General features: G+C 26.3%; 2 protein-coding genes across 3 annotated transcripts; one reads left to right on the top strand and one right to left on the bottom strand.

The window, feature by feature from the left end:
* Positions 1-9,530: 9,530 nt before the first annotated feature.
* On the bottom strand, positions 9,531-12,712 carry LOC112687485. Of its 2 annotated transcripts, none has more exons than XM_025560213.1 (6): positions 11,735-12,712; positions 11,560-11,660; positions 10,436-10,595; positions 10,327-10,377; positions 9,988-10,142; positions 9,531-9,811 (listed from the first exon to the last, which is right to left on the bottom strand). In XM_025560213.1, exons 1-6 carry the CDS (start codon positions 12,294-12,296, stop codon positions 9,704-9,706), a joined length of 1,137 nt encoding a protein of 378 aa, XP_025415998.1. In that variant the 5' UTR covers positions 12,297-12,712; the 3' UTR covers positions 9,531-9,703. The 2 variants fall into 2 exon arrangements, with proteins under 2 accessions (XP_025415998.1, XP_025415996.1); XM_025560211.1 differs by having other exon boundaries at positions 11,560-11,663; positions 11,735-12,711.
* Positions 12,713-12,838: 126 nt separating this feature from the next.
* Positions 12,839-17,826, top strand: LOC112687486 (U5 small nuclear ribonucleoprotein 40 kDa protein). The gene is made up of 7 exons (XM_025560214.1): positions 12,839-13,108; positions 15,600-15,729; positions 15,850-16,023; positions 16,764-16,978; positions 17,043-17,246; positions 17,326-17,491; positions 17,685-17,826. Exons 1-7 carry the CDS (start codon positions 13,025-13,027, stop codon positions 17,732-17,734), a joined length of 1,023 nt encoding a protein of 340 aa, XP_025415999.1. The 5' UTR covers positions 12,839-13,024; the 3' UTR covers positions 17,735-17,826.
* Positions 17,827-27,014: the final 9,188 nt, after the last annotated feature.

Here is a 27,014-nt window from a genome sequence, read left to right as displayed (position 1 = left end):
TTTCATCCGTTTCGGAGAAGTTAATCTTCATCGGTATTTGGACGTTTCCCCCCGTGTCTTCCCCCCCCCCCCCCGATGATTTTAGTGGTACTGGACGTTTCTCCACCGGACTGAGACAGTTTCCCCCCGAAAAAAATTTTTTTTTTTACTTTTAATTATAGGTTAGACAGTTGGTTCTTTGGTTTTACCCCAGATATACGATCATCATATCAGTATCTATCGAATATAATCATTCACGTTATGGAGTTATAACTTTTATTACCCAATTAAATGGGTAATGATTGATAAACCAAACTCAAATTATCTAAACTATTTACAACATATATTGCCTTTAGGTCTCTTAGTATAGTTCGTGATATTGTGCGAAGCTTGTATATTGTTCATTCTTGTGTATTTCAAAATGGAAATAGTAGAAACTAAAAGAGGTGGTAAAAAAATCATATTTGATGATTTCGTGTATGTAAAACAAAAACTTGTTAAAGTGGGTATACGTTGGAATCGTGTAAAAAATCTAAAAACAATGAAAATAATTGTCAAGGAAGTATTACATCTGATGTCAACATTAAAGTTATTGTTTCTAAAACTGACCATAATCATAATGCCTGCCCAGTTGAAGTGGAGGTAATAAAATCATTATCATCAATGAAAAATAATGCAAAAAATAATTCTGAACCCCTTCTATTATATTTTCCAAAGCCGTAATAAATTTATCTAACGAAGCAAAATTGTTAATGCCTGCAGAAAACGGCGTAAAAAGAAGTTTAAGAAGAGTTAAAAATGCATCTTATCCACCCTTAGTACCAGTAAATGAGTTGAAAGTTGTTTATGGGTATAAAGTTGTTATATGAAAAATTTCATAACCAAGATGCTGATCAAATTCTTACGTACTTTGATACAACTTAAGTTAACGGTCGTTATAGAAATAAAAAAAACATAGACTTAAAATACATACAAGAAAACCACCGTTATTTCCGCCTTCTATATGGAACGTGTTTGGCTTAACTAAAGCTGGTATAGGTAGAACAAACAATATTTCGGAAGGGGGTGGAATAATAAATTTACAACACTAGTGAGAATTAATCATCCTAATATATGGATTTTTATTGAAGCTCTACAGATGAGCAACTCAAGTGCATTAGTAAAAATATTAAATTATAGAGCAGGAGCTTTTCGTGATAATTTAGGAATAGACGATAGGTTAAAACAATTATGTGAAAGTTTTTCAAATGATAATATTTCAATTTTTTTAATTTCCGTGAGCTATCTTACTAGAATAAGTTTGTGAAAAAGTTAAGAATTTTATTGTATACCACATAATATAATAACATATATTATTGTTTTATATATTATTAATATTTTTATTTTTTGTCCGGGGGGGAAATTGTCCTGTTCGGGGGCGAAACGTTCTAGATTCATCTTCATTGTCTATAAGCGACTTTAACGAAAGTTCTGCCTACCTTATTAGGTAATTGTACACTTTCTTAGTACCGGGGTTTAATATTCAAATCTGTTTCACGCGGTCAGTTTGTACAGTTAAAATAATACTGGGGAATTAACAACAAAAAAAGGAAACATAGCAAACTAAAATTAACACTAATTAAAAAATAATCATTTAAAATGTAAGTTATTTTGATAAAATAAAACTTATTACTTTGCACAAGATATCTTGAACGAAATGTATATACATTTAATTCAATTAAAACTTGGATTTAAACTAAGGAGTTTTAAGATATTCATTTTTGTACAATTTAAGATGATATTATAGTCAATAAACGATAAGATTATTGCATTTTTAAGGAAAAATGAAAAATATTAAGAAATTAGTCAACGTTATTTTATGTACTTATAATTCGTCAAAACTACGATAAAAGTTATTAAAAAAATGTATTATGATAATATGTGTTGGAAATTTTGTAAAGGAAAAAATATTTAAGCTACAAGTTAAAAATATTTAATAACATTTATTCCTTGCTTAAAATCAATTGCATGTATATAAATTATTCTCAAATTCATTAATCTATCAATTACGAAATTTACCTCATGACTAGAACGGGAATTTATATGAATTTGTAAATTTATTTTGGGTGGTTGTACGACATGCTAAATTAGAACGAAATTTGTTTCATGACAACGATTTAACAATTGAACTTTTTAGACTATATTTTTGCATATTATGACATTTACCCATTTTGTTTTATTTTAATTGCTTATTTTACAATTTTAATTTCATATTTTATATTTTAATGCATATTTTGATGTTTTTTTTTTGTTGACATTTTTTAAATATTCACGAGGTATTGTAGTATAAGGGATTTATCTGTTCATCAAAAATTTAGAAAAATATTATCAAAAAAACAAAGGCTATGATTAGGCTCGGAACTTAATGTACTTAAAAAGTACTAAATATGCATGCATTAATGCCCTTAATAAAGTACAAATATACTCAAAAAAATATGCCCTTATATTTTATTTTTGTACACAAATTTCATTTGCATAAATATTTTATAAAATTATATAACTTCTGAGTCCTAGCTATGACACAGATATTAATATATTAAACATTTTAAATGATGAAACTTAATGAATTCAAAATAGCCAGGGGTGGTTCCATGGGGGGACTAGGGGCCGCTCCCAAGTCTGTATTTCTAAAAAAAATGTATGTATAGAAGACAACTCGAATTTTTGTTATGAAAATTGTTGTTTTGTTTTTGTTAATAATTTTTGTAAAAATTATAACTTAATAACCAAGTAAGCCTCCAGAACCGCCCCTGAAACCAGAGAAGATTAGTCTCCAAATTATGTGATATTTTTAAAATACGCTCCTATTAATTTCTGCAAAGATCATTTTCAAGATATAAAATTGTTTTGACTAACAACCGCCGATCAATGATTTTTTTTTTTTTTTAATATAGCTTAAATGATTGTCATGCAATGCAGTTCACATTTAGGTAAGAAAATTTCTTTTAGAATAAATTTTTGATATTAAATGATATTAGTTTTTATAGAATAAAACTGGCTACAAATTGATTTTGGTAAATAAATTCCTTATAAATAAGTAGAAAATAAAGTATTTGCAGTAGGTTTCCGTCATTTTAAATTTATTTTTTTATGTATTATTTTAAATGTTCAAAAAATAAATGTTTTTTTTTTTTTTGTAAATTTTGAGTGTATTTTTAAAATTGTTGTATATATTTATGATAATTTTTAGCGCATATTTAGTTGGTTTAAATGTATATAAATCACCACTTTACTCGTGACTAGGATAGGGGACTTAACTAAAGTTAATCTTTTAACAGCATCTTGAAGAGTTATTTATCGGAATTTGGTGTAGATGTGTCACAGTTATGTTCAAAGCTGGGCAAGTTAGTCATTTTTTTCAACTAGTTGAAGTTACTTTAATAAAAAAACAAACTAAGTTAGAATGTAAGTTAGTTTCTGAAACAGTCCAAATTTCTAACTTAGTTAGAAGTTAGTTGAGTAAAAATATTAACTTAAGTTAGAGTAGTAGTTAGAAGGTAGTTTTTTTTTATAGATTAAAAAACCTTTTTGTTGAAATGTAAATAATAAATTATCTAACTTAAATTATTGATTAAAACTGAAAAATTGAATTAAACACATAGTAATTTGATCAAAATGATCCAATTAGGTAATTAATAATTTAAATTAATTATTGATATATCACTTATCAGTTATTAGAACATAAAGAATGAAACAAAATAAAAAAATATATAATAGTATATTTTATTCAAAATATTTCTTAAATTTTAATTAACAAAAGTGACATTTCAAAGTTATCATTAGACCTACGCCTTTTTTCGAATAATTGGCCTCCTGCACTAAAAAGTCTCTCGACGTGAGCACTAGAGGGAATACTTTTATTATACTTAATATACAATTTTTGTATTTTTTCAGAAAATGTTGCTAACGTTAGTTTAGGAGAAGAGTTTGAATATTCATTAAATACATTTTGAAGTTTATCTGTTTCTGGATTTTCTATAGCATCAAAATGTAAAAAATCATCATGTGACTCTGTTAATGTGGTGCATGTGTGCGCGATTCTAGAATAATCGCACATCGCAACAGTAAATATTAGTGATATTGTGATATAATATAGTTATTAAATGGGTAATACTATAATAGTTAAATAGTAATATAGATAATCAGGTAAACGTAAACCACCGATAACACTACCACGAAAATTCTGCATCGTGTTTTCATTTAATTGGTCAAGCCACCCGTATAGATACTATTTATATCTAGTAAATATCATTCTACAGACTACGCGGAAAAGCTGTGGTTCCTGTGCGTGCATTATTATAAATACTAATAATTAATAATATATATGAGCCAATAATTTACATAGGCATATATAGGCATATAGTCAAAATATCATGATTGAGGAACAGTTTTTGAAATTATGGAATGAAAAAAAATAATCATAATAATAACTAGTTAGTTTTTTTCTAATGAGTTAGATTAGACTATTTTACACATTAAATTTAACTAGTTAAGTTAGATGGTTACTTAAAAAAGTAATTTTTTAACTTAACTTTAACTTTCTAACTAGTTAGTGCCCACCTTTGGTTAAGTCTTATACTGTAAGTATTGTGATCAGGGCCGCATTCAGTGCAGGGCAAGTCCTCTGCTCTACTCATGAGTCATGAGTCATGACTAACACATCACGTAAAAACACAGAGATACAAAATAAATAATGTTATTGATTTCAAATATATACCTAAAAATAAATAAAAAAATTATAAATATATAATATAAATAATACATAGATTTCGGAGATTCTAGATCATCATATGAAAAACATTTAACGGATATTTCATTTTAATTGTTATTTATGCATTTTCATGGAAGGCATGGAAACAAAATTACTTATAAAATAAACGGTCCAAAATGATTTTTAAAACGAATTTAATTTAAATTTACATTAATGCATTTAATAAATTAGAAAAATAAATGTTTAGTGACAACTAAAGGTCCCCACACACTGCCGCGGTAGCGGTGGCGTTAAATTTGTACACATGTATTGTAATGGGATTCCGCACACTGCTGCGGTAAAATATCGCCGCTGTAATATTTTAAAAACCACAGCATGCTCGATTTCACCGCCATCACTCAGCGGTATTTTCAATTGACTTATCAAATATACGCTAATAGTACCTATACTATCTAATATATATGGTGTATATTAGTCTAGACTTCGATTATTTCCTAGAAACTATTCAAGTTATAGTTTAATATAATATTTAAATTAATTAAAAATAATTCATATAAAAATAATCAATACAATATTATATATTTATATGTATAATGAATATGATATGTACAATAGTATAAATGCTTAATATAGTACATACTAGAGCTCTTAAAACACGTGTCACGGAATTCACGTGTACACGTGAAATACGTGTTTATCCAAATATATATCCGTTTTTACAATGATGAATATTAGTAATTTTATGTTATGCACTTGAAGTTTTAATGAAATATTGATAGTACAGTATTAAATTAAGGTTATACGTTTTTATTTTGAATTTTACACGTGACACGTGAATTCCGTGAATTCATGTGTATTAAGAGCTCTAGTACATACTAACGTACTATATAGATAAATCGTCAATTTATCAATGACATAGGAATTAATTAATTAACTATACAATTATTGTATGTAATTTCTTTGATTATAAATATTTATAATCAATGGTAATATATAAATATATTATGTTCATACTGGATAAAAATCGCCACCGCCGCAATGTGTTCAGGTCTGCGATTTTAATATCGCCACCGCGGCAGTGTGTGGGGACCTTAAAGAAAGTAGTATAGACAACAGTTACACTATATGCGCACAATGGGTTACCCTTTCTGAATACTACTACCAAAAGCATTTCGTTACCTAAAAAACTTTATTCACAACCGAAAAATGTTCATATTCACACTATAGTTCAATATTAGTGTTATTATTATTATTATTATAGTGTTGCAAGCAAAGGCGGATTTTCCATTAGGCACTGTAGGCATCTGCCTAGGGCGGCAAAGTTTAGGGGCGGCTAATTCTGTAATGTTTTATTAGAAAACATTAAACGTATGCCAAAAAAATTGGAAAATTATTTACTTTATATTTACGAAAAATAATTGTATAATAATGGGTGCATTTTGTTAATATGTTATCGTCAGAATTTTGGGGAAAAATAAATATTCCCACTGCCACACTATACTACTAATTCGAATGTATGTTAATAATCCTATGCTGTTATTATGAAAATCTGTTTTTATTAAAATTTGAGGAACATCCAATGGCATTTTTTTTAAAGTAGACTAATTAATTAAAGCGAAAAAAATAGTCTAAAAATTCAAAGGAATGTTCATACATTTGTACATTTAATATTTAGATTAGGTGTTTCGGAAGGGGTAATATAACTTCTTCGCCTATATAGGGGCGGAAAATTGTTGGTGCCTATAGTCGTAAAAAAGATAAATCCACCTCTGGTTGCAAGATTAAAGTGATCATGTGATAGGAACTCTCCCCTCGATATTATGGTATGTATGGCAGTGGTGTAGCTAATATTTTTCAACGGGGGGAGGGGGGGGGGGGGGTTAAGGTTTATACAATAAGTACACATAAACATATTTTTAATTTTGTTATACTTTATTTAAAATGTTTAAGGATATCATCAGAGATCATTACATCATATCACTGTCAGGGCCGGATTAAGGGTCCTTTGAACTACTAGGCTTCAGGCTCGATAAACTCTTAATCCGGTCCTGATCACTGTGTATATTCATCACTGCCAAACCATTCAGTCTACTTTCACACTTGGTGTTTTTTTTAATGTTGAAAAATATCGTTCACTGCTAACAGTTGTGTTCTTGAGTTTCTGTTAATTTTTGCTGCCATATTTTAATCTCACTCATAGCTGTTAACACACTGCAATCTAAATTATCTTGACACATTTCAACCAGGGATGTAGTGGATCGTATCCCTTATAGACCGAGAATATTTTTTTAAATTATTTTTTCAATTTTCTTGCGAAAATTCAGAATTTAAATTTTGATCGTGTATTTACAACATCAAAAATAAATATTACGTAATAGATATTCCTAGAAATGTTTTGGAAAATATATGATAAATAAAACAAAATAACAAATTGATTGGTATCGTAAATATATACTGAGAAAAGTACTCGAACACTGGATATTATAAGCTGAAAAAATTCTAAAATATATCATGGAGTATGGCTGTTTTGCCCGATTTCTTTTTTTCAGTAGATTTAATGTTACCTTCACAATCGTGCGATACCAGTTTGAACTTGAGGTTGTGATTGCATGTGTTTTGAATTACACGGGTACTCGTATTTTTACCAAGACGGGGTTGAGTCCTGTGTAATAAAAATATCCGTATGTACCCATGGTAATTTATAAATCATATTGGAATAAATTAAATTTAGTGCCTACGCCGTTTTTCCATATTTGTACGTACGTATCTAGTTTTTGATAAAAATAATTTTAGGGTATATATTATATAATAAAAAAAAGTATATTTTCATGTAAATAATTTAACAAAAACTAAAACCAATAAAGAACATTTAAATAATATACATGTTTAATATTTTATTTTTCACCTTAGTATTTAAAGGATCTACGGGGTAAGCAGGTAATTACTCTTCCCGATTAGCAAATTGCAGCTATACTACAGAATTTTTTTTTTTGATGTACAATGTCATAGTATTTTTCAAATACTTTGGCGCCACTGTTATATATTATGATAAAAAAATTCAACAATTTTTTTTATTAAAATTTATGAAATTAGATCTTTATAAAATATGCAGTCATTTTTTGACTTTTTATGTGATTTACATACTAATTAAAAAAACAAGTAGAATAACTTTTTTTAAACTGAGTTAAGTTAATATTTTTTTCCTTATTAATTTTTAATTAATCAATCTTGTGTTCTCTTAACTTATCTTGAGTTCATTATTTTCATTAACTTGCTCCCTTTGTCTATTATATATAAACATAGATATAGTATTAACTTACAAATAAACAGAACTATATGCAAAAACAATTTGTTTACTTGGTTGATACATCCAATGATACAATGATTCATTCTATGATTTGGTATATTAAAACCGAACCGACGTATGACAGTAAAAAAAAAAAAAAGGAATGTTAACCTTAAGAATAAATTTACTTATTAATTCACAAAAAGCTTAAAACTATACTCAAAATTACAATAAAATTTCAAATATCTGTCAATATGCATTTAGTCTAAAAAGACGACAAAATATGCAAAATCAGGCAATTAAAATGAATGTATATAATGTATATTATAAAAAATAAAATAATAATATATAATAATAAAAATAATATATATATATAATATATTATAATTATAATAATATTTATAATAATTAATATGTATAATATATGTCCATTACCTAAGTCTTGAAAAAAAATTAATATTTTACTCAGATTATTCTAAAGTTATTATTAAAGAATATGCAATTGCAATAACTCTGGAATCCTAGTAATAAATAATAAGAAAAAGTTGGTTATAGAAAAATGCAATATTATTTTATAGGGTACAATTATGAAGAGTTTATTCCAACTGAAGCAGGATTAAAAATTAATGCACCAAAGTATTTGAATTAATATAATAAATATTGTATTAATAATCATTATATAATAATAACTAATAATTATTAACTCTGGAATATTTTGTTAACTGAAAATGTAAAATAGCAGATGAATGTAGTTTAATATGGCTTTGGTTTTATGAGATAGTATTATTAAATATGTAATTGTATATATAATACTTAGTATTTTTTTTTAAGGAATTGATTCTTGAGAAATTTGATGAAGATCTCATGGTTCATAGGAATATATATTTAAGATGAAAAATACCTGGGATCATGGGCGTTGCAAGAGGGGTACATAAGGGTGCATTTGTACCTCCATGAATTTAAAAAAGAGAATAACATTTAAAAATGTAGGATAGAGGCTTTTATTATCATTATTGGATTTTCTAGTATTACTTTATAGACATCAAAAAAACGAAAATAATTTTGTATTATCATACAATTTGAAAAAAATATTTCTATATATTTAACTTAAATAATTTAAACATTATTTAGAAATCAGAATATATACTATGTATGATGCACCATCCTGATGGCGTTTATACCTAGGATGGATTAAGAATTATAATTTATGAGCAACATTTATAACAAAATTTATGAGACAGTTGTCATTGTATAAATTGATTTCAGTTGTACTATACAACTGTAGGTTGAATAAGTTATTTAAATACCAACTAAATTAACAAAATAATTTTAAATTAAGTATACATAAATAGTTTATTACTTTATAAATAAAAATGACAAAACTATTTTCTTAAAAACTAATTCAAATCTAGGTAATTGTTTCAATACATTTTTTTTTGGGAAAGTTTAAAAGATAAGATCAACATTAAATGTATATCTTACATCAAAATAAAGAATTAATGGTTCCTAAAAAAAAAAAGTTATAAAAATTATGTACACATATTTTCATCACAGAATTTTTTCTAATGTATTATATTTAATTATAATGTTGATTTCTGGTATAGAACATTTTTCACCACTCAATACAGTATTGAGAGCCTACAATTAATTTTATATTTCCAACAGAACTCACTAAGTAACACATTTATTTAAAATACAGTTGTACCATCATCAGTCTCTACTTTCGAATAACTAGCTGTGTTTGGACGCCTTCGGTGATTAGTATTTCGCCGACCTTCAATTAAAAGAGCAATAATCTGTAAATAAGATAATTTTTCATAAGAAATATTGGAAGAAGATTTAATGTGTTTAATTTAAATATATTTATTTAAAAAATGATAAATAATTTATATTTTTTTAAAATTATTTATTAGTCATAAAAAATTAATACATTTAAATCAAAAAAATACACTTTTAAAAGTTATTATCTTACTTTTTTTTTATTGTATAACGCTAAATAAAAGAGCAACGAAAATACAGTCATAATGCCAAAATAGAAAAGAAAATGTGAATCTTCTACATCATCAAAATCATGGTTAGTAAAAGTATTTTTTTGATTAAACCTTGATTGAGTTTCTTTCTTGGCTTCTGAAAAAATACATTATTTTCATATTAATTAACTTAAAATATATACTAGAAATAAGTTAGAACTTAAGTAACTATAAGATTTTATTTATTACTTATTGTTTTGCTAATTAAACATTAAAGACTTATGACTTTTTAACTTTTATAATTTTTAAATTTGAATAAAAGATTAATAAATGTTGTTTACCTGAATCAACTAAGGTAACATCCTCAGGGTTAGCATAATCATTATTAGATTCTGAAAATATAAATCATGAATTAGTGATTTAATATTTATACAAATATAAATCACTTACTTGAATTATCTTTAAGTTTGCTAGGGTTAAGTACACCTCCATCTATTGGTTTATTTTGAATCTCTTCACCGATAATATCTTCTTCTTTATTATTATTTTTTTCTGCAAGTTCATCATCATTATTGATATTATTCAATTGTGATGTATCATCTGAGACTGGCTAAAAAATATTTTAACAATTATTAATATGTACATTCTATAAAGTTAATAAAGTACATACTATTTTATTGGTCAGAAATCTATAAACATAAATCAATCTTAATAATGTATCAACATATTTTACATACACACACACACACACACTTATTAATACTGCTCCTAAACCATGATTAAATAATTTTTCTAATACTTACATATAATTTAAAAGTAGCTATGGAAATGAGGTTTTAAATTATTATAAATTAAATGCAAACTGTATAATTATTTAAGTTAAAATAATAAGGTATAATAAAACACTTTTTAATATAAACTATTAAATATTAATAAAATTTGAATTCATATTTAAAATTTGCAATATTTTCAGATTTATAAAATAGAGTCAAAACTTTTAAACATATTTAAGATACTACAGATATATAAAAAAAGATGATGCAATTAAGGAAATTATGATTTACTTTGGCATTCAAGTATTCTATTTTTATTTAATAAATATAATTATTAACATGGTTTAGTTATACTGTTAATATATTTATATTGATTGATGATTTATAATATTTTATCGAATTTCAGCATAGATTTTTTTAAAACAAATAAGCAATTTTATGTTTTATTAATATTGATTATTATAGTTTGATAATATTATGAAAAATTATAAGATTTGTAGAAACAAAATAAAATAATAACTAAAACATAGCTTTGGTTTTTTATATTAATACCTCTTTACTTATCATATAAATATCAAGATAATTTTGAACATAAATTAACTATAGTCAATGATAGATAAAAAAAAAAAACAAAACAAATTTCTAAAAAAATCATCAAAAATAATATTTTAAAAACCAAATTTCCCTAATTTTAAGATTAATTTATACAAATAAGCTAATACCTCATTAGATGTTGTGATTTTTGAGAATATTTCAAAAACTATTATTTTCAATAAACCTTTTTATGTTTGATATACTTACATCCATTTCGTTACCATCAATTCCGACAGTCTCTATGGTTTTAACACTAGAAATCTTTTCAATAACATTTTTCAGAATATTATCAACATTATTTTCTTTAGCTGCTATAAAATAATTAAATTTATATAAAACTGTAATTCTAATTAAATAATAGTTATTAAGTAAGTGTACTTACGTTCTTTAGGTTTTGGCAAAATATTATGCCATAACATGATTTCAAAATTTAAAAATTTACAATATCTTGTAACTTCATTGTCGTTTTCGATAGAATGACAAATATTTCTCCACTTTTCTTCATCCTTCAATGGCTCCATAAATAATTTTAATGATGAAGACTTAATGGATACATTTTTCCAAACTTCGTACAATGCCAAGTTATTTGATTGGTAACTACTAATATTGATTTTAGCTGTTTCAGATACATTTTCAAGAATGGTATTTAGTTCTTGGGTCATATTGTAAATAATTGTGCATAGACATGGAGTAATGTTATTGTCATTTTCAAACTTTTTGTACTCATAAATGCTCAATATTGGCATATTGCATCGCTGGTCGAGTTCAAGTTTTTTGAAATAATCTACAAAACCTAAACTATTGTTACTGACAATCATAAGGTCACTAACAGTCATCTTTTTTGCATTTGACACAGGCACCGTTCCCGATTTTACGTTTAGCACGGCAAAGAGCATACCGGCTAGAATCACTAAAAGTCTATCGATTGTATACATGTTTGTCATAGTTGGGATGTGTGTGATCTTACATTATTGAACATCATTTACCTACTGTTTACAATATTAAAAGTCTATACGACTTTTTGATGGATTAAAATCATCTGGTCTAATGGTCAACAGCATGTATGGTTCAATAGGACAATCTCATGGATCGAACGTCACTCGTACAATATTCATAAAATTCTGAACTCAGGAGCAAATTTTCATAACTTTAAAATTGAACGTTTGAGGACTTTAAAAATATCAGATGTTTTTGTCGAATTTTTCATATAAACACAGTTGATCGATTTAATTTTTCAATACAAACGACGTGTCGCGCTCATCGGTCCAATTTTATATTGTAATTTATTAAAAAAAAAACTGCATCAGAAATTTGTACAAAAAACAAACTTGAATTTTACGCTTGAAGTTGGTAGCCGGTAACCAATAATATGTGATGACTGATGATAATTCAGATAATTCGTTTTCGTTTTTATGTTCCTTCTAGTAAATATAACCTCAAATTTCTATCGCGAACTGAACGAACATAAAACAAAAATCTATCATATCACAGTATAAACATAGTTATTGATAGACTGTTTCATAGTTATGCTTATGTTCATAATAAATATATTTTAACTAATTCATTTTACTTTTTGACTGTGCATGTATCATAAAATTGCAGTTGAGTATATTATTGTTAGTGTTTTACCTGAGTGATTATTATTTTTTCTTCATAACCGTTAACTTGAAAAATGGTAAAACGTAAAAGTGAAGTAGCTTTGGCTGATGGCGAACAGAATAAAGCAATACGAGAAAAATACATAAAAACTGACAAGGTAAGTTTGTTATTTGAGCTTATTTATATATTTTGTATAAATAAATTATAATTTATGTATCTAGGTTTATTATTATTAAGATTCATAGCAAAATAAAGTTTTAATTGGCTGTAAATTTAATCAAATTTTTGTATTCATATTGAAATATAAGTTATTATAAATATTTATTTTATAACTTTTAAATTATATTATTAGTATATACATTTATAGTACAACCTCAAACAATGCATCTTATTCATGTACCATTATTTGAAGTAAAAATAGAAAATTTATCAAATATTTAAAAAGGGTATTACGTATCCCTTAATGATTATCCATAGATGACTATTCCAATCTTTTAAGTATTAGTTTTTTCAGTATAAAATACAAAAACAGATATTCCTTAATTGATCATTGGTTTATTTATATATATATATATATTAATCATGATAATATTTTTAATATACTTTAAATTATGGGCGTAACTTGGAAATTTATTAGGGGGGCAAATATATCATTACATATCTAAAGAGAAAAGGGTATCCGCGGCCAGGGTTGGACTAGCTCTATAGCTCGGCCCGGACTAAATAATTTCGAACGGCCTCAATGGAATTTTATCAGTAAGTAGGTATCTAATCAAATTATTGTTTAACTGAAAATGTATCTTCGTAATTCAAAAAACAATATACACACAAGCACATTTGAATATTTTCAGATTTAATGTTATACCTTAAATAAATCTAGTTTACGCATAATATATCTTATCTATAATATTGATATAATGACCTACCTATTAAGATAAATTTTACACCATAAAAAATTATTTTATTTAAATATGTTTATATATTTAATTTTAATTGAGTTAGAACAGTGGGGTCAGCAACTATTGTCTCTTTTATGTGGCCTGCAGTAAATTTCAAAACTAGTAATTTTCATTGAATATCATATAAATTTTTTATACTGTCTGACCCTAGAACCATTTTTAATTTGTGAATGTGGCCCATAGGTCTATTAAGGTTGCCTACCACTGAGTTAGAATATATTGTTTTTTAATAAAATAATTGCTTACCGGTAAAAATTGACTTGAAGTCAACAGAGAGGTTGGAAACTAGTAACATACTTGTTATTGACTGAATGTCAAAGCTATTAAAATATTTTTAAATAAAAGTCTAATAAATCTTATAAAAATTATTATTATTGAAAAAACAATTTCCTTATCGCATAACTTGCGCGACCGTGTCTACCCATACTAACATTTTCTTTTGGTTAAATGTTAGAACAAACGCAAACAGTACGTTGTATCAGTCCCTATTTTTCATAAAAATTCGTACTACACATTTTTTAATATACAATGATATGATACAAAGCTTCTCTCTACCCCCTTCCATATGATTATAATTTTTAGTACAATGTCAGTAATAATTTTTAGTAATAGTTCTTTTTTCGAATTGCACATTATAATTAGTTAAACTAAAAACCAATCTGATATTATTTTTTTTTAAACTGAAAATATACTTTTGTCTGGTATAAATCTGAAAACTGTTTACAAATTATTTATTTTAATGTGGGGTATATAACTTTAAATATAATAGATATATTTTAGTCCTTATAAGCTATTTTGCTTGAATTGATTTCCCGAAAAACACCTTCATAGTAGTCTAATTTATTAGTATTTAGTAGGTACACACTTCTTGAATCCTGTAGTGTACACTTGCAGTTTTGGACTGCACACTTTGTGTCGGGGTTCACTAAAAAATAGGGATTGCGTCGTATGATTAACATATTGTATACATTTTTTGTATTCGAATTTCCTACAATTTTTCTATTTATAAATATTGTGATGAAATTATTGTTATCAATCGTCCTATCGCGACATTAAATATGTTCAATTTTCAAATTTCGAGTTATCCTGTGTCACTGCATCCATTAGTAATGTTATGTTTTAAGGCAATATTTTTTATTTTATTATAAGAATAGAAGCTAGACGCATTAAATTAAAAACAAAAAAATCTAAGTAATTTTATTTAACCAAAATTACAGCAGCCCGCCGGGGCATGCACCGGTGGCCTAGTCCAACTCTGTCCATGGCTAAATGCCGTTTTACTACCTACATATTATTTTAGAAAACTATTCATTTTCTAGCATTATGTTAGATAAACAAATATTGAAAATTTAGATTTAAAAAAAAAAATTATATAGTAATAGCTATAACCAGCTGTTTTGTACTTATTTTAAATATCAGAGGGAGCACTACCCTCCTTATTTATTCCAGGGGGAAATTTCCCCTTCTTTCCCCCCTTCCCCAGTTTACGCCTATGCTTTTAATTAAAACTATGTTTACAACTGTTGTATAATATGCATTATCAAATTACTCAATTTTTAAAAAAAAGATTGTAGATTTCTTACAAAGAAATAGCTAAAACATATTCAAATTTACATTAAAATTTAATAAGCTTTTAATATTCTGCTATGGATTATAATGTTTATTTTATTTATTTTTTTGTTTTGACAGGTTAATGCTCGTACATCTAGTCTTTTCATGCCAATTATGGCATTAGAAGGCCATGAAGGGGATATATTTGCAACAAAATTTCACCCTGAAGGAGAATACTTGGCATCATCTGGTTTTGACAGAAAAATTTGTATGTTAATATTTTTTTTTTTTATAATATTTCTTTATCTACATTTTTTTTCAATATTTTAATTTTTCATTATTTTATTTATTTAATTTTATTTTCATTATGTTAATTTTCTTATTTCAGTTATATGGAGTGTATATGGTGAATGTGAAAACTTGGGTGTTCTTGCTGGTCACTCAGGAGCAATTTTGGACATGAAATTTTCTACCGATGGATCATTAATATATACGAGTAGTACTGATATGACAGTGTCCTTCTGGGACATATACAAAGGTCAAAGAGTAAAAAAACTTAAAGGTACTACATTGTATAATATTAAATATATTATATATTATATAATTGTATAACCTAGATCTTATACCATAAGCAGAAAAAATTTTTTTTTTTTTTTGGGGAAAGGGTTAGAGTATAAATATGTTTTTGACTAGTAAATTTTAAACTTTCAAATGTTTTAGATAGGTCTTTAATTTTATTTTAAGAAAAAGTTGTTAGGGGTCCAAAATCTAACCCCCTAGTTATGGCCTTGTCAATAACTTAGAGAAATTATTCTAAGTGGGGAATATATTTTATATAACCATTTAAACATATTTAGATAAATTTAGATAATTACCATCTTTTTTTTAATTTTTTTTTATTTTTGAATTGGTATATTTCTTAAGAAATGGAATAATAATACTTACTAGAATTTGTTATCATTTAAACATAATTCCACTTATATAAAAACTATTGTGCTTAAATAATATGTATAATAAAATAATTTTATCATATAACCACTCAGCTGTATATGTAATACTGTGTAAAATACATTGCTTACCATGTATGTAGGCGAGAGTTATTCCTTGATACTATACAAATACATTAAAACTAAAACATTTTAAATTATTGTACCTATAGTTAAATTTCTAGATTTAATTTCTTATCATATAAGATAATATAAGACTATTAGTACAAATATTATTATGCCTACATAATAAATGATGATTTTCCCTTTATTTTTCAGTTTGTATAATTAGTATATACAATTAATCTTGTTATAGGACACACAGGATTTGTTAATTCTTGTGACTCAGCAAGGCGTGGACCTCAAATGATCACTAGTGCTTCAGATGATTGTACTATAAAAATATGGGATCCTAGAAAACGAGGGGGTGATGCAGTAACTACTTTCAATAATAACTTTCAAGTGATGGCTGTATGTTTTAATGATACTGCTGATCAAGTCATAACTGGTGGTCTAGATAATGAAATAAAAGTATTTACTTATATTTTAAATAGTTTATCTATTATATCTATTATTGTGAAATTAAATTTGTCAGATTTGGGATTTACGTAAAAAAGCATTACTTCACCGTTTACCTGGTCATACCGATACAGTAACTGGACTTGAACTATCTCCTGATGGTTGTTACTTACTGTCAAATGCAATGGACAACAGTTTAAGAATATGGGATGTCAGACCTTATGCACCAGCTGACAGATGTTTGAAAGTATTTTCTGGGCACACTCATAATTTTGAAAAGGTTATACAATTTATTAATTCCAATAAAAAGTATATTGTTGCTTTCTCAGTTTTAAGATATTTTTAATTTTTGCTAACAGAATTTATTGCGGTGTGCATGGTCACCAGATGGTTCAAAAGTTTCAGCTGGTTCAGCTGATCGTTTTGTATATATTTGGGATGCTAATACACGTAGAATATTGTATAAGTTACCTGGTCATAATGGTAGTGTTAATGATGTAGATTTTCATCCTAAAGAACCAATAAGTAAGTCAACTATTATGATAATAAGTTGCTTTAGAAAAAAAAAACACAAAAATTTATTGAGCAGACCAAATGTGTATACTATATTTGGCAGTGTTTACTTTGTTAAAAAGTTTCATATTATTGACAAGTTACCCCAATGGTAATAAGTATGTTTGTGTTTTTATTAATTTTATTAAATTTTTATTATTTTCAGTTATGTCTGGATCCAGTGATAAAGTTGTATATCTAGGGGAATTTGAATGAATCCATTGAAATTGTATTGGAACTATTGTAATTTTTAACTTTATTTATACTAAGATTCTTTAGTTTTTCTATAATTTATTTGTTTTGGTAAACTGAACATTTTGTAAAATTTATGTACTTTTCTAGAATTAATTTTACATTGTATGTTGTCATTTATTAAAATAAATATGTATAAATAATTAAAAATATGATTAAAATTATTTTATTTATTAAATATTATATTAATTTTAAAATTATGTTATTGTTTAGTTAAACTTAAGTATAATCTGTGTACATATTTTAATTAAATATTGTTGTTAAAATGTTAGCAATGTATGATTTAAAGACAAATTAGAAAACGTGTATCAATGGCTAACACATTTAACAGTTGTATCTACTTAATTTTAATAAAACTACAATAGAAATTTTATTTAAACTGAAATAAAGTTGACTATAATGCAGTATTGCATTTATGAACTTGTACTAAAAAAAGAGTTATAAATTGATATTATTATATTAAATTTCATTTCCCATATTCAATGGGAAATTTTAATTACATTATATAATTGTATTTATTCTTTAAAACACCAAAATATTATAAAAAAAAAAAAAAAAAAAAAAAAAAAATGAAAAAGGATCTGGAAATCCTGCAGAAATTATGGTTTAGGTGAAAAAAATTTTAATTTTAAAAAGAAACTTGAAAATTTATATTCTTATTTAAGTTATTTAAATGAACCTAGTTCATTTAAATGTTTACATTTTGTATTTATGTTATAATATCGTATAGTATACGCATTTTACTTAATGTTTAAACCTAAACTTAAACATATTATAATTAATAATAATTATATTTATGCATATATTTTTAAAATGGTAAATACATTTGAACGCTCCAAAAATCGTTTAAGTACATTTAAAATATAAATAACGAAAAAATGCACGTTTACTTTGAAAAACGTGATTGACGTTCGCGTATCGTTTTTTAATTTTAAGAATTCTTTATTAATCATTTTTATTAATATACATAAAACATCTGATTTAATTTTGTATTTAACTTGAAAATGTGTAGCTATGGTATTTGAATTATAGATAAAGAAAACTATTTAAAATAATAAATCCTTGATGTTTCGTCTTTAGTTGTTCGCATGAATAACCGAATTTATTACCAGTATTAATCTGAACGATTAAACTTTTTGTCGAACCGTTTATATTTAACGAGATAATAACGTGTCAAATAACAATAGATTTGAAGAGGAAAAGAAAGGCTGATAACATAATTCAGAATTTTTCCAAAAAATGAAAAGTGGCAGTACTTTCCAAGGATTTGGATAACCAAGACGTCAAGCTAAAAAAAAAATGAATTAAACCCTAAAGCTAAAAGCAATATTTTAAATATAGTCTTCTGATAACAATTAAGATTTAAAATACGAGGAATCAGTAAATATAATTAATTTATCATTTTCAGACCGTAGGTGAAGCAAATTAAAAAAAGCCAAGACATAATTTAAATATATTCAAAAATGTAATAATGTATAAAATTATAATAATTTAATATAAATTTTAAATTATACATTTATAATTTATAAACTGTATATAACACAAAGCATATGGAAATATATTATAAAATTTTTACTACAATACATAAGTATAAAATTTCATTAATTTTTTAATAAGTACATTTTACTATTGAATAAATGAAAATAAACAATTTCTTTTAAGGCGGTTGAAAGTGAATCGTTTTTAAGGGTTTGAGTATAAGCAATATGTTATATTCATTTGGAATTGCTGTGTGTGTGTGTAATAACTGATCATTAGTGTGCGTGAGTTCCCCGAACGTGTAATTATTATGTTTTATCAGTTAACAGTCAACAATAATTTGATTACCGTCACAGCGCATATTGTATTGTATCATTGTCCAGTATTTACAACTACTGGAACCACTTCTGTATTTATGCACATCGACGACGAATTAGTTGTTATGACTTATAATTTGTTGCACATCATACACTAAAAAATAAATTAGGATTAAAAATAATTATTTTTTTTCATTTATTAAAGTAAGATCGATGAGCAGCCAAATAGTGGATGGTTGATTTTTTGAATTGAATCAATTAAATTATTTATATTAACAATACGTCTATCCCCACAAATAAACCTAGTGAAAAGAAATTAGAAAAGTATATTATATGATTTGCAGTCTTGTAAAGTATTTGAATACTTGTATTAAAATATTTTTTGAAGAATTTATATGGTATTCTAAATACAATTTTTTATGTGTTTTTAAAGTATTTTGAATACTTTTTAATTGTATTTTTACCAAAATTTAAATACTTGTGTTAAAATACCATAAAGTCTGTTTTATTAATTTTAATTTATTATTTTTCAAAAAAAAATAATATTGTTTTCATTGAAAATTAATATTATGTTTTTGTATAGTAAAAGTAGGTAATAATAATGTTACCACACTAAATCGGTACCACATTACATTTTTTAAGAAAACTGAAAGTTTAATAGCTTTAAAATAATTCTATATTAATAGTAAGTTTATACCACTTTTTATTTTATTTTTTTCATTAAAATTTAATCAATATTAGTTGAAATATACTGTTGTCCATAAGTTTTGCTTACAATGATTATAAAAAAATCGAGCTTAAGTCAATTAAAAAATTATTATGAGCGTCCAAATTTTCAATTTTTACGAGTCTAAATTCACATTCGTATTACACTCTATGACCGAGGCTAGCGAGTTCCCGATTTTTACTTTTGACCACCCAAAGCACCAACTAGATTCACTTTGCTACTAGAAACCACCCTAGGTTTTTAAAATTGAAGCACTTTTACTGCCCCCAAAACATGATGACCGACACACAAAAAAAAACACATATATACTGAATATTATTTTATTAGCAGCTGTGTATTATTATTATTCTACTGCTATAATATTGGTACGTAATTGATGTCTTATTGCCTGTATAATAGTCATGGCTAAGATTCTCAGAAATCTGTATCACGTACCTACGCGCAGTCACACGTCACTATTTAGTATTTAGTATATTTATTATATATTATTTTTTTTTTAGTATTACTGTTTGGTATTTTGCAATTTAAAATGTTTCAACTCGTAGGCGGCTATGAAAGTCCTAAAAAGCGGAAGAAAAATTCACTCAGTACCAAAAGCCCGATTTCAATTTTGAAAACATATTTAAATTCATTATTCTGTTTTCTAGATTATGTAGAAAATGGATTTTCAATTATTTTTCTATTGTTTAATTATTATAGTATCAAATTTATTTTCTTTTTTTTTCAAAATTCACTTTTACTTTATTGTTAGTAAAAAAACATAAAATAAAAAATTAATTTCCTACACAACACAGATAAGGAGTAAAAAAAATCCAAACATTTTTTGAAAATGAAAATTGGACTTCTGGAAGTGTATTTTTTTTCTTTTGCTTATTGGTCTAAATGCACGAAAAAACGACCCACTTTCAACTGCCCCAACTATTATTAAATATTGTACATTATATATAAATAATGTTTGCTTAATGGTATACTACATTACTACAATAAACATTAAACACCTAGGTACCTATTGATAATAATGATTATAATTGAGTCTTCATAGATATTATTAGAATATGAAATATTGACCAAAATATAATATTTTTTGAAAATATCTTTTTTTTTATCTAGATAAAAATGAAATTATCTTTTATCTTTACCGAAATAAATTTTGCATTATCTATTCCCAACACTGCTAGGTAATAATGATTAAAAGTAATAAACGATGATAAACATTATAAATATAAATACAAATGAAGTTCTTATATTTATTATATATTTATATTATCATCTATATTTCTAAATTTGTATTTTACTTGTACCTATGTACGTATTATCATAAGTAAAACATATATATGTGTTCGCGAACTATATTCTTTCTAAACTCTAGGCTTATAACATAAAAATAGTAATAATTATAATCTTATAATAATTTCAATTAAATTTATGCGGATTGCTCTAAATGAATTACGACGTTTTTTACAGGTAACTTTAAACGTATTTAGTTTTCACGAACACTAAATGCTTCACATCCGTTTAATAGGAATTAACTTTATTATGCATTTTTTTTTTTATCGTTATTTATTTGTTTTTAATCCAAAAATTTTCTCAAGTCGATAGGAAACTGATGTTTGATAAAATAACTAATGTGTTCGGTATCACTTAATTGTGTGCGCACACACTCGTGTGATTGGTATCTTGATCGCCGACTAAATTTTATTGTGCATTTGCGTTGTCATAGTAATATATTGTTACAGTTTGCGCACTATTAATCGTTACCACTATAAATCAAAATACGTTTCGAGTTTTCTCGTTAAATCGGTTTTAGAGTAGCTACCTAAAGAATTTACACGACCTCCGGGCTATGTACGGTTTTGTTTACAAACGATTTAAATTTGCATGGATTAAGCCGAGAGCTAGTTTTGGAGTCTAGTCAAGGCTTTGTTTGGCTTGGCTGGCTGAACACGCATTGTAATAGTAATATTATAATGCGAGTAGACAAAACAACGGTTAATTAAAATCATCTACAACACTGGGCAACATTAATGAAATCGCCTGTATCATTATTATCATCAAGTGGTATTGAAAATGTAAGTTATGGGTTTATGAGCGTATATTGTAAATAATACGTTAATTAACGCACTAAAAATTATTATTTACGTAAAAATGTATAATAATTTTTTCCCATTAAAGATATTTTACAATACAGAGTAATTTTCTTTCAGAGTAATTCATTTAGTGAGCCTAATTTTTTATCCTTGAAATACGTTTAACACCAAAAAACTCCGGAAAATAATTTTTCCACTTTAGTACGACTTCGGATCGTCTAGTGAAAACGTGTCGGTGGGGACTATATGCGCACACAATTTACGCGGTAGATTTAAGAACCAATGATAATAATAGTTATTTTTATTCATTCTCTTTCCGCGGCTGTTGTATAAATCCGTTCGCGTTCGCATGAAATACGTGTAAAGTGCGATTCGTGTTTCTCGCGAGGTCGGTAAGACTAATACGGTAATCCGAAGCTCGTGTTCGTGTACTTTATGGTAATTCAATTCGACCCAGTATCTGTCACGTACATTCCGGCGTTGCATTAATAATTGTTGCATTATTGCATTCGACGGTTTTCCTGGAAACTGCCACCTGTTAACGTAAAAATCAATAGTGTTAACTACTGCGTCGTTGCGGAGTGCACACGCGTTGATCGGCCCGAAATGAGAACAGTTTCGGTCCCCGACCAGACATTAGACTTAGGTCGATATTGGTGTACACCAGACGGGAGCATCGTAGCTGCGCACGAATCAGTATTTTATAAAATTACTGTATATAAAGTACCGTAACTCAACAACATACATTTTTTTTTTTTTTGGAACCGTAACTCCGCAATAGATATTTTTGAAATTATAATTATTAGCGAGAAAAAATTGCTTGTCATATAATTATAATTAATATAAACATTTTACATATTCATACCTGTCTATTTTATTTTCATTGTATAATTTTATTTTTTTATTTCTATAAATTCAAAATGACTTTTTTGTTCACATCTAATTATCTTACATTTATTTTTATTAACAGTCGAAATATGTGATTTACTCGTGCAGCAAGATTTTAGGTTCACATACAAAACATTATCTTACTCTCAAAAGTTTGTATAAAAACTAGGTTAGGCTTAGACTATTATTCATCTTGGGGCAAAGTTCCATTCTCCCGAAAAGTGCTACCCAGTGAGTGGAACCAGCAGGCGTAACGAGTGAAGTCCTGAAATTTTTAAAATTAAAGTTTCGATTTTTGAAAAAAAAATGCAAACAATTATCATTACGATAAGAGATCAAAACTAGATACAAAATATCGTTCTCTTTTATATTAATGTTTTAATAATTATTGACAATACATCATTGTTTTAAATGTATTATATACATTTTTGTTTTGGTCGAAAAGGGAATCGGCCTATTTTTAATCTGGTCGAAAACATAGGCGCGAGCAGACTTTTTAAAACAACTGATAAACAAAGTATGGAAAGAAGAAACAATACCAAACCATGGCAGGTATCACTACTGTGCCCAATATATAAAAAAGGAGATATAATGAACTGTAAAAACTATAGGGGTACATCCCTACTTAACACATCGTATAAAGTACTCTCAAACATAATTTTAAATAGACTGAAACGATATGCAAAACATAGATTCAAGATGCAAAGTGAAATTCAATTCAGCAATATCAGAGGAGCTTATAATAAATATAGGGGTAAGTCACGGTGATGCTTTGTTTCCGGTCTTATTTAACATTGCCTTGGAATCGGTAATTAAAAGAATAACGCAAAACAAAACGCAAGGTTTGAATATAGGATAAGGAAAACAGATAACATTAGCCACATATGCAGATGATTTAGTCGTAATAGCAGAGACAGGGGATAGCCTGAAGAGAACAACCGAAATGTTGAGTGAGGAAGCGGGAAAGATTGGGCTTATTATTAATGAAAATAAAACCAAATTCATGATTGTATCTTGGAGAGAACATCCATAAATTGCTATAACAATAAAAGACATGTAATTCGAAAGAGTTTGGAACTTTAAGTACTTAGGAGTAGATATAAATTCACAGGCTGATAGCCACGAGGAAATACACAGGAGAATTATGCCTGGCAACAAATGCTACTACTCATTAGTTTAATTATTTAAATCTAAAAAACTATCAAGAAGAACGAAAATAAGACTTTATATACAATACATTTGAAAATAGTTAATTTATGTAAATTATATTATTCTAAATATTTATTACTATTATCATTCGTGTAAGTTTAGGAGTTAAAGACATATTTTTAAATTTTTTTATTTAATAAATAGAGTTTCTTCATAATAAAATAATTGACTTACAATATTCAACGGCTTACTACAATGAGTTGCGCAAAAATGAGCAGCTAAATATTACACATTTTTTTCAATAGATAATGGTTAATTAGATGATATCAATATATCTGTGAAGCTCGGTGAAAAACATTATTAATTTTATAAACTTTAAAAACGTATAAATTTATCTTTGTAATATTTAAAAACTTATACATTTTCACTACTACTACGGGTCGATAATAATCGTTATATGATAATTGGGTCATTAAATAATATCAGTAATTCATATATTTATGTATCAAACAAAAACATTTTGGTTGACATTTATTTTATTTGGTGGAGACAATTTAATTAAGAAATTATTACGAACCAAAAATCGCAGTATTTATTAAAATAATATACATTTTATCTACTTAAATGTTTTATTTTTCCATGAATATAAATACATTATGCCATTATTATAGTACAATAATTGTATTACAATATACAATTATTGTATACCTTAAGTTCTGTAGAAAATATATACAAAAGAAAAATTTTAATTTTTTGAAATTCAATAAAATTATTTTTGGCCTACTATTTTCATTTTCGGGTCACTGTGCGACGGTTACTATACAGCCTCAAATGCACAAAATAAAATAAAATTGAATATTTTAAAATATTAGGATATAAATAATTCTACATATCCGCAGAAGATAATTTACGTTGACAATTTTTGGGTACTCGAATGACCATTTTTAGTGATTTTTTTCCAGGGTTGGAGGATTGGCATTGAGTATTAGAATATTCTTGAATCACTGATTTTTCTATTATATTTGTTTTTCTTCTACATCTGTATGGAATTTGGCCTATGACAATAAAATAATATAATGTACTATAACTCAATAGATAATAATAATTTAATTTTCGATTATTATTAATGATTATATATCAGTATACCCGTTTTTCGGCAATTCCTCGAGTCATTGTGCACCAATTCAGTTTTTTTAATGGGAGTCTGTTTTTCTTTAATTTGACATTTTTTGGGCACACGGATGACCATTTTTAGAGATCTTGTACCAGGATTGGAGAACTGGCAATGAGCATCAACATTTTCTGGTATGACTGATTCTTCTGCTAATACATTATGTTTTGCTTCTGTAGCTATAAGAAATTTGGCCTAAGACAAAAACAGATACACCTAAATTGTTTTATAATGTACTCACAGAATGTAAATCACTATACTCGTTTTCCGACAGTCTCGCAAGTATCATTATGTGATAATTTTCTTTTTTCAACAATATTTGTCGCGGCCTGTTTTTCATCGACCTTCATTCGGAATTGCGGAATTTCGCATTCTGCTAGACACCGCTAAATATTATAGACAATATGAGGAAATATAAATAAAATATTTAAGAAAATGTCCAAAAATTTTATATTTGGTCAAATTGAATTGTTTGGATTTAAAGCAATTGAACACTTTTTTTGTATATCAAATAATATGTTTAAACGCAATGGTATTCAAAACTTCAATATATATTTATATTATAATTTTATGGAGGTGAAATATGCAAAAGCCCGTAATGGTGCATGCAGACCAAAAAAGTTCAAAATGGCAGCATATAGTTGCCTCCATGCGCACGCCTAAGATAATGAATTATATCGATTGGGTATTCTAATACAGATAATAAAAGAATAAAAAATTATATATAATTTGACATTGCGGGAAAATAAAGTTAATTAAAGAGTTAGTTTTCTTTCACCTACCATAAATGTGATTTTGTGATTGTAGATGTTTTTTACTCTACAAATTAATTCAAAAAATGCATTCTTATTACCTTCATGTTTGAATGTATAGTTCTCTAGTTTTTTGAAATATTAATTTGTTTTTTATCAATATTATTGTAATAACTTTCGAGTATTACAAATCTGAAATCGCAGTCTTGGATGGTTGTCAAACAATGTCAAAAAATTAGTTCCAATAATGCTGTGTTTGTTTTAAAAAACAAATTATTACAATTATTGTTGTTAATCAAATCCATAGCAACATATACATTGGTATTAATAGACGAATAAATAATTATTTTTTTTATAAACGAAATATTTCTGTAAAAATAGTTGTTGGATGAATGAAACTCCCATAGTTTTTTAGTTTCTTTGGTTAAATAACCATTATAATATTGTATTGTATACAGCTGATCTGAAGTCACGTACGTGTTTTAATAATTGCTCAGAAATATTAAATTAAGCACTACCAGTATATGTCATAGCCAAATACAATACCCTAAAAAATATGGAAAGGATATTTAAAAACTTAGTTTCCAAAAGCTTTAAGATCACTTCTTTGTTAAATGGGATTTTTTACTTTTCACTAGTCAAAGTATAGTGCATTGTCATTAATTTATTTAGGG

This window comes from Sipha flava, unplaced genomic scaffold (assembly GCF_003268045.1).
Source record: "Sipha flava isolate LNK unplaced genomic scaffold, YSA_version1 34_pilon_pilon, whole genome shotgun sequence".
NCBI lineage: Eukaryota > Metazoa > Arthropoda > Insecta > Hemiptera > Aphididae > Sipha > Sipha flava.
The sequence above is the reverse complement of the archived record's forward strand: the minus strand, read 5'-3'. Positions and strand labels throughout refer to the sequence as shown.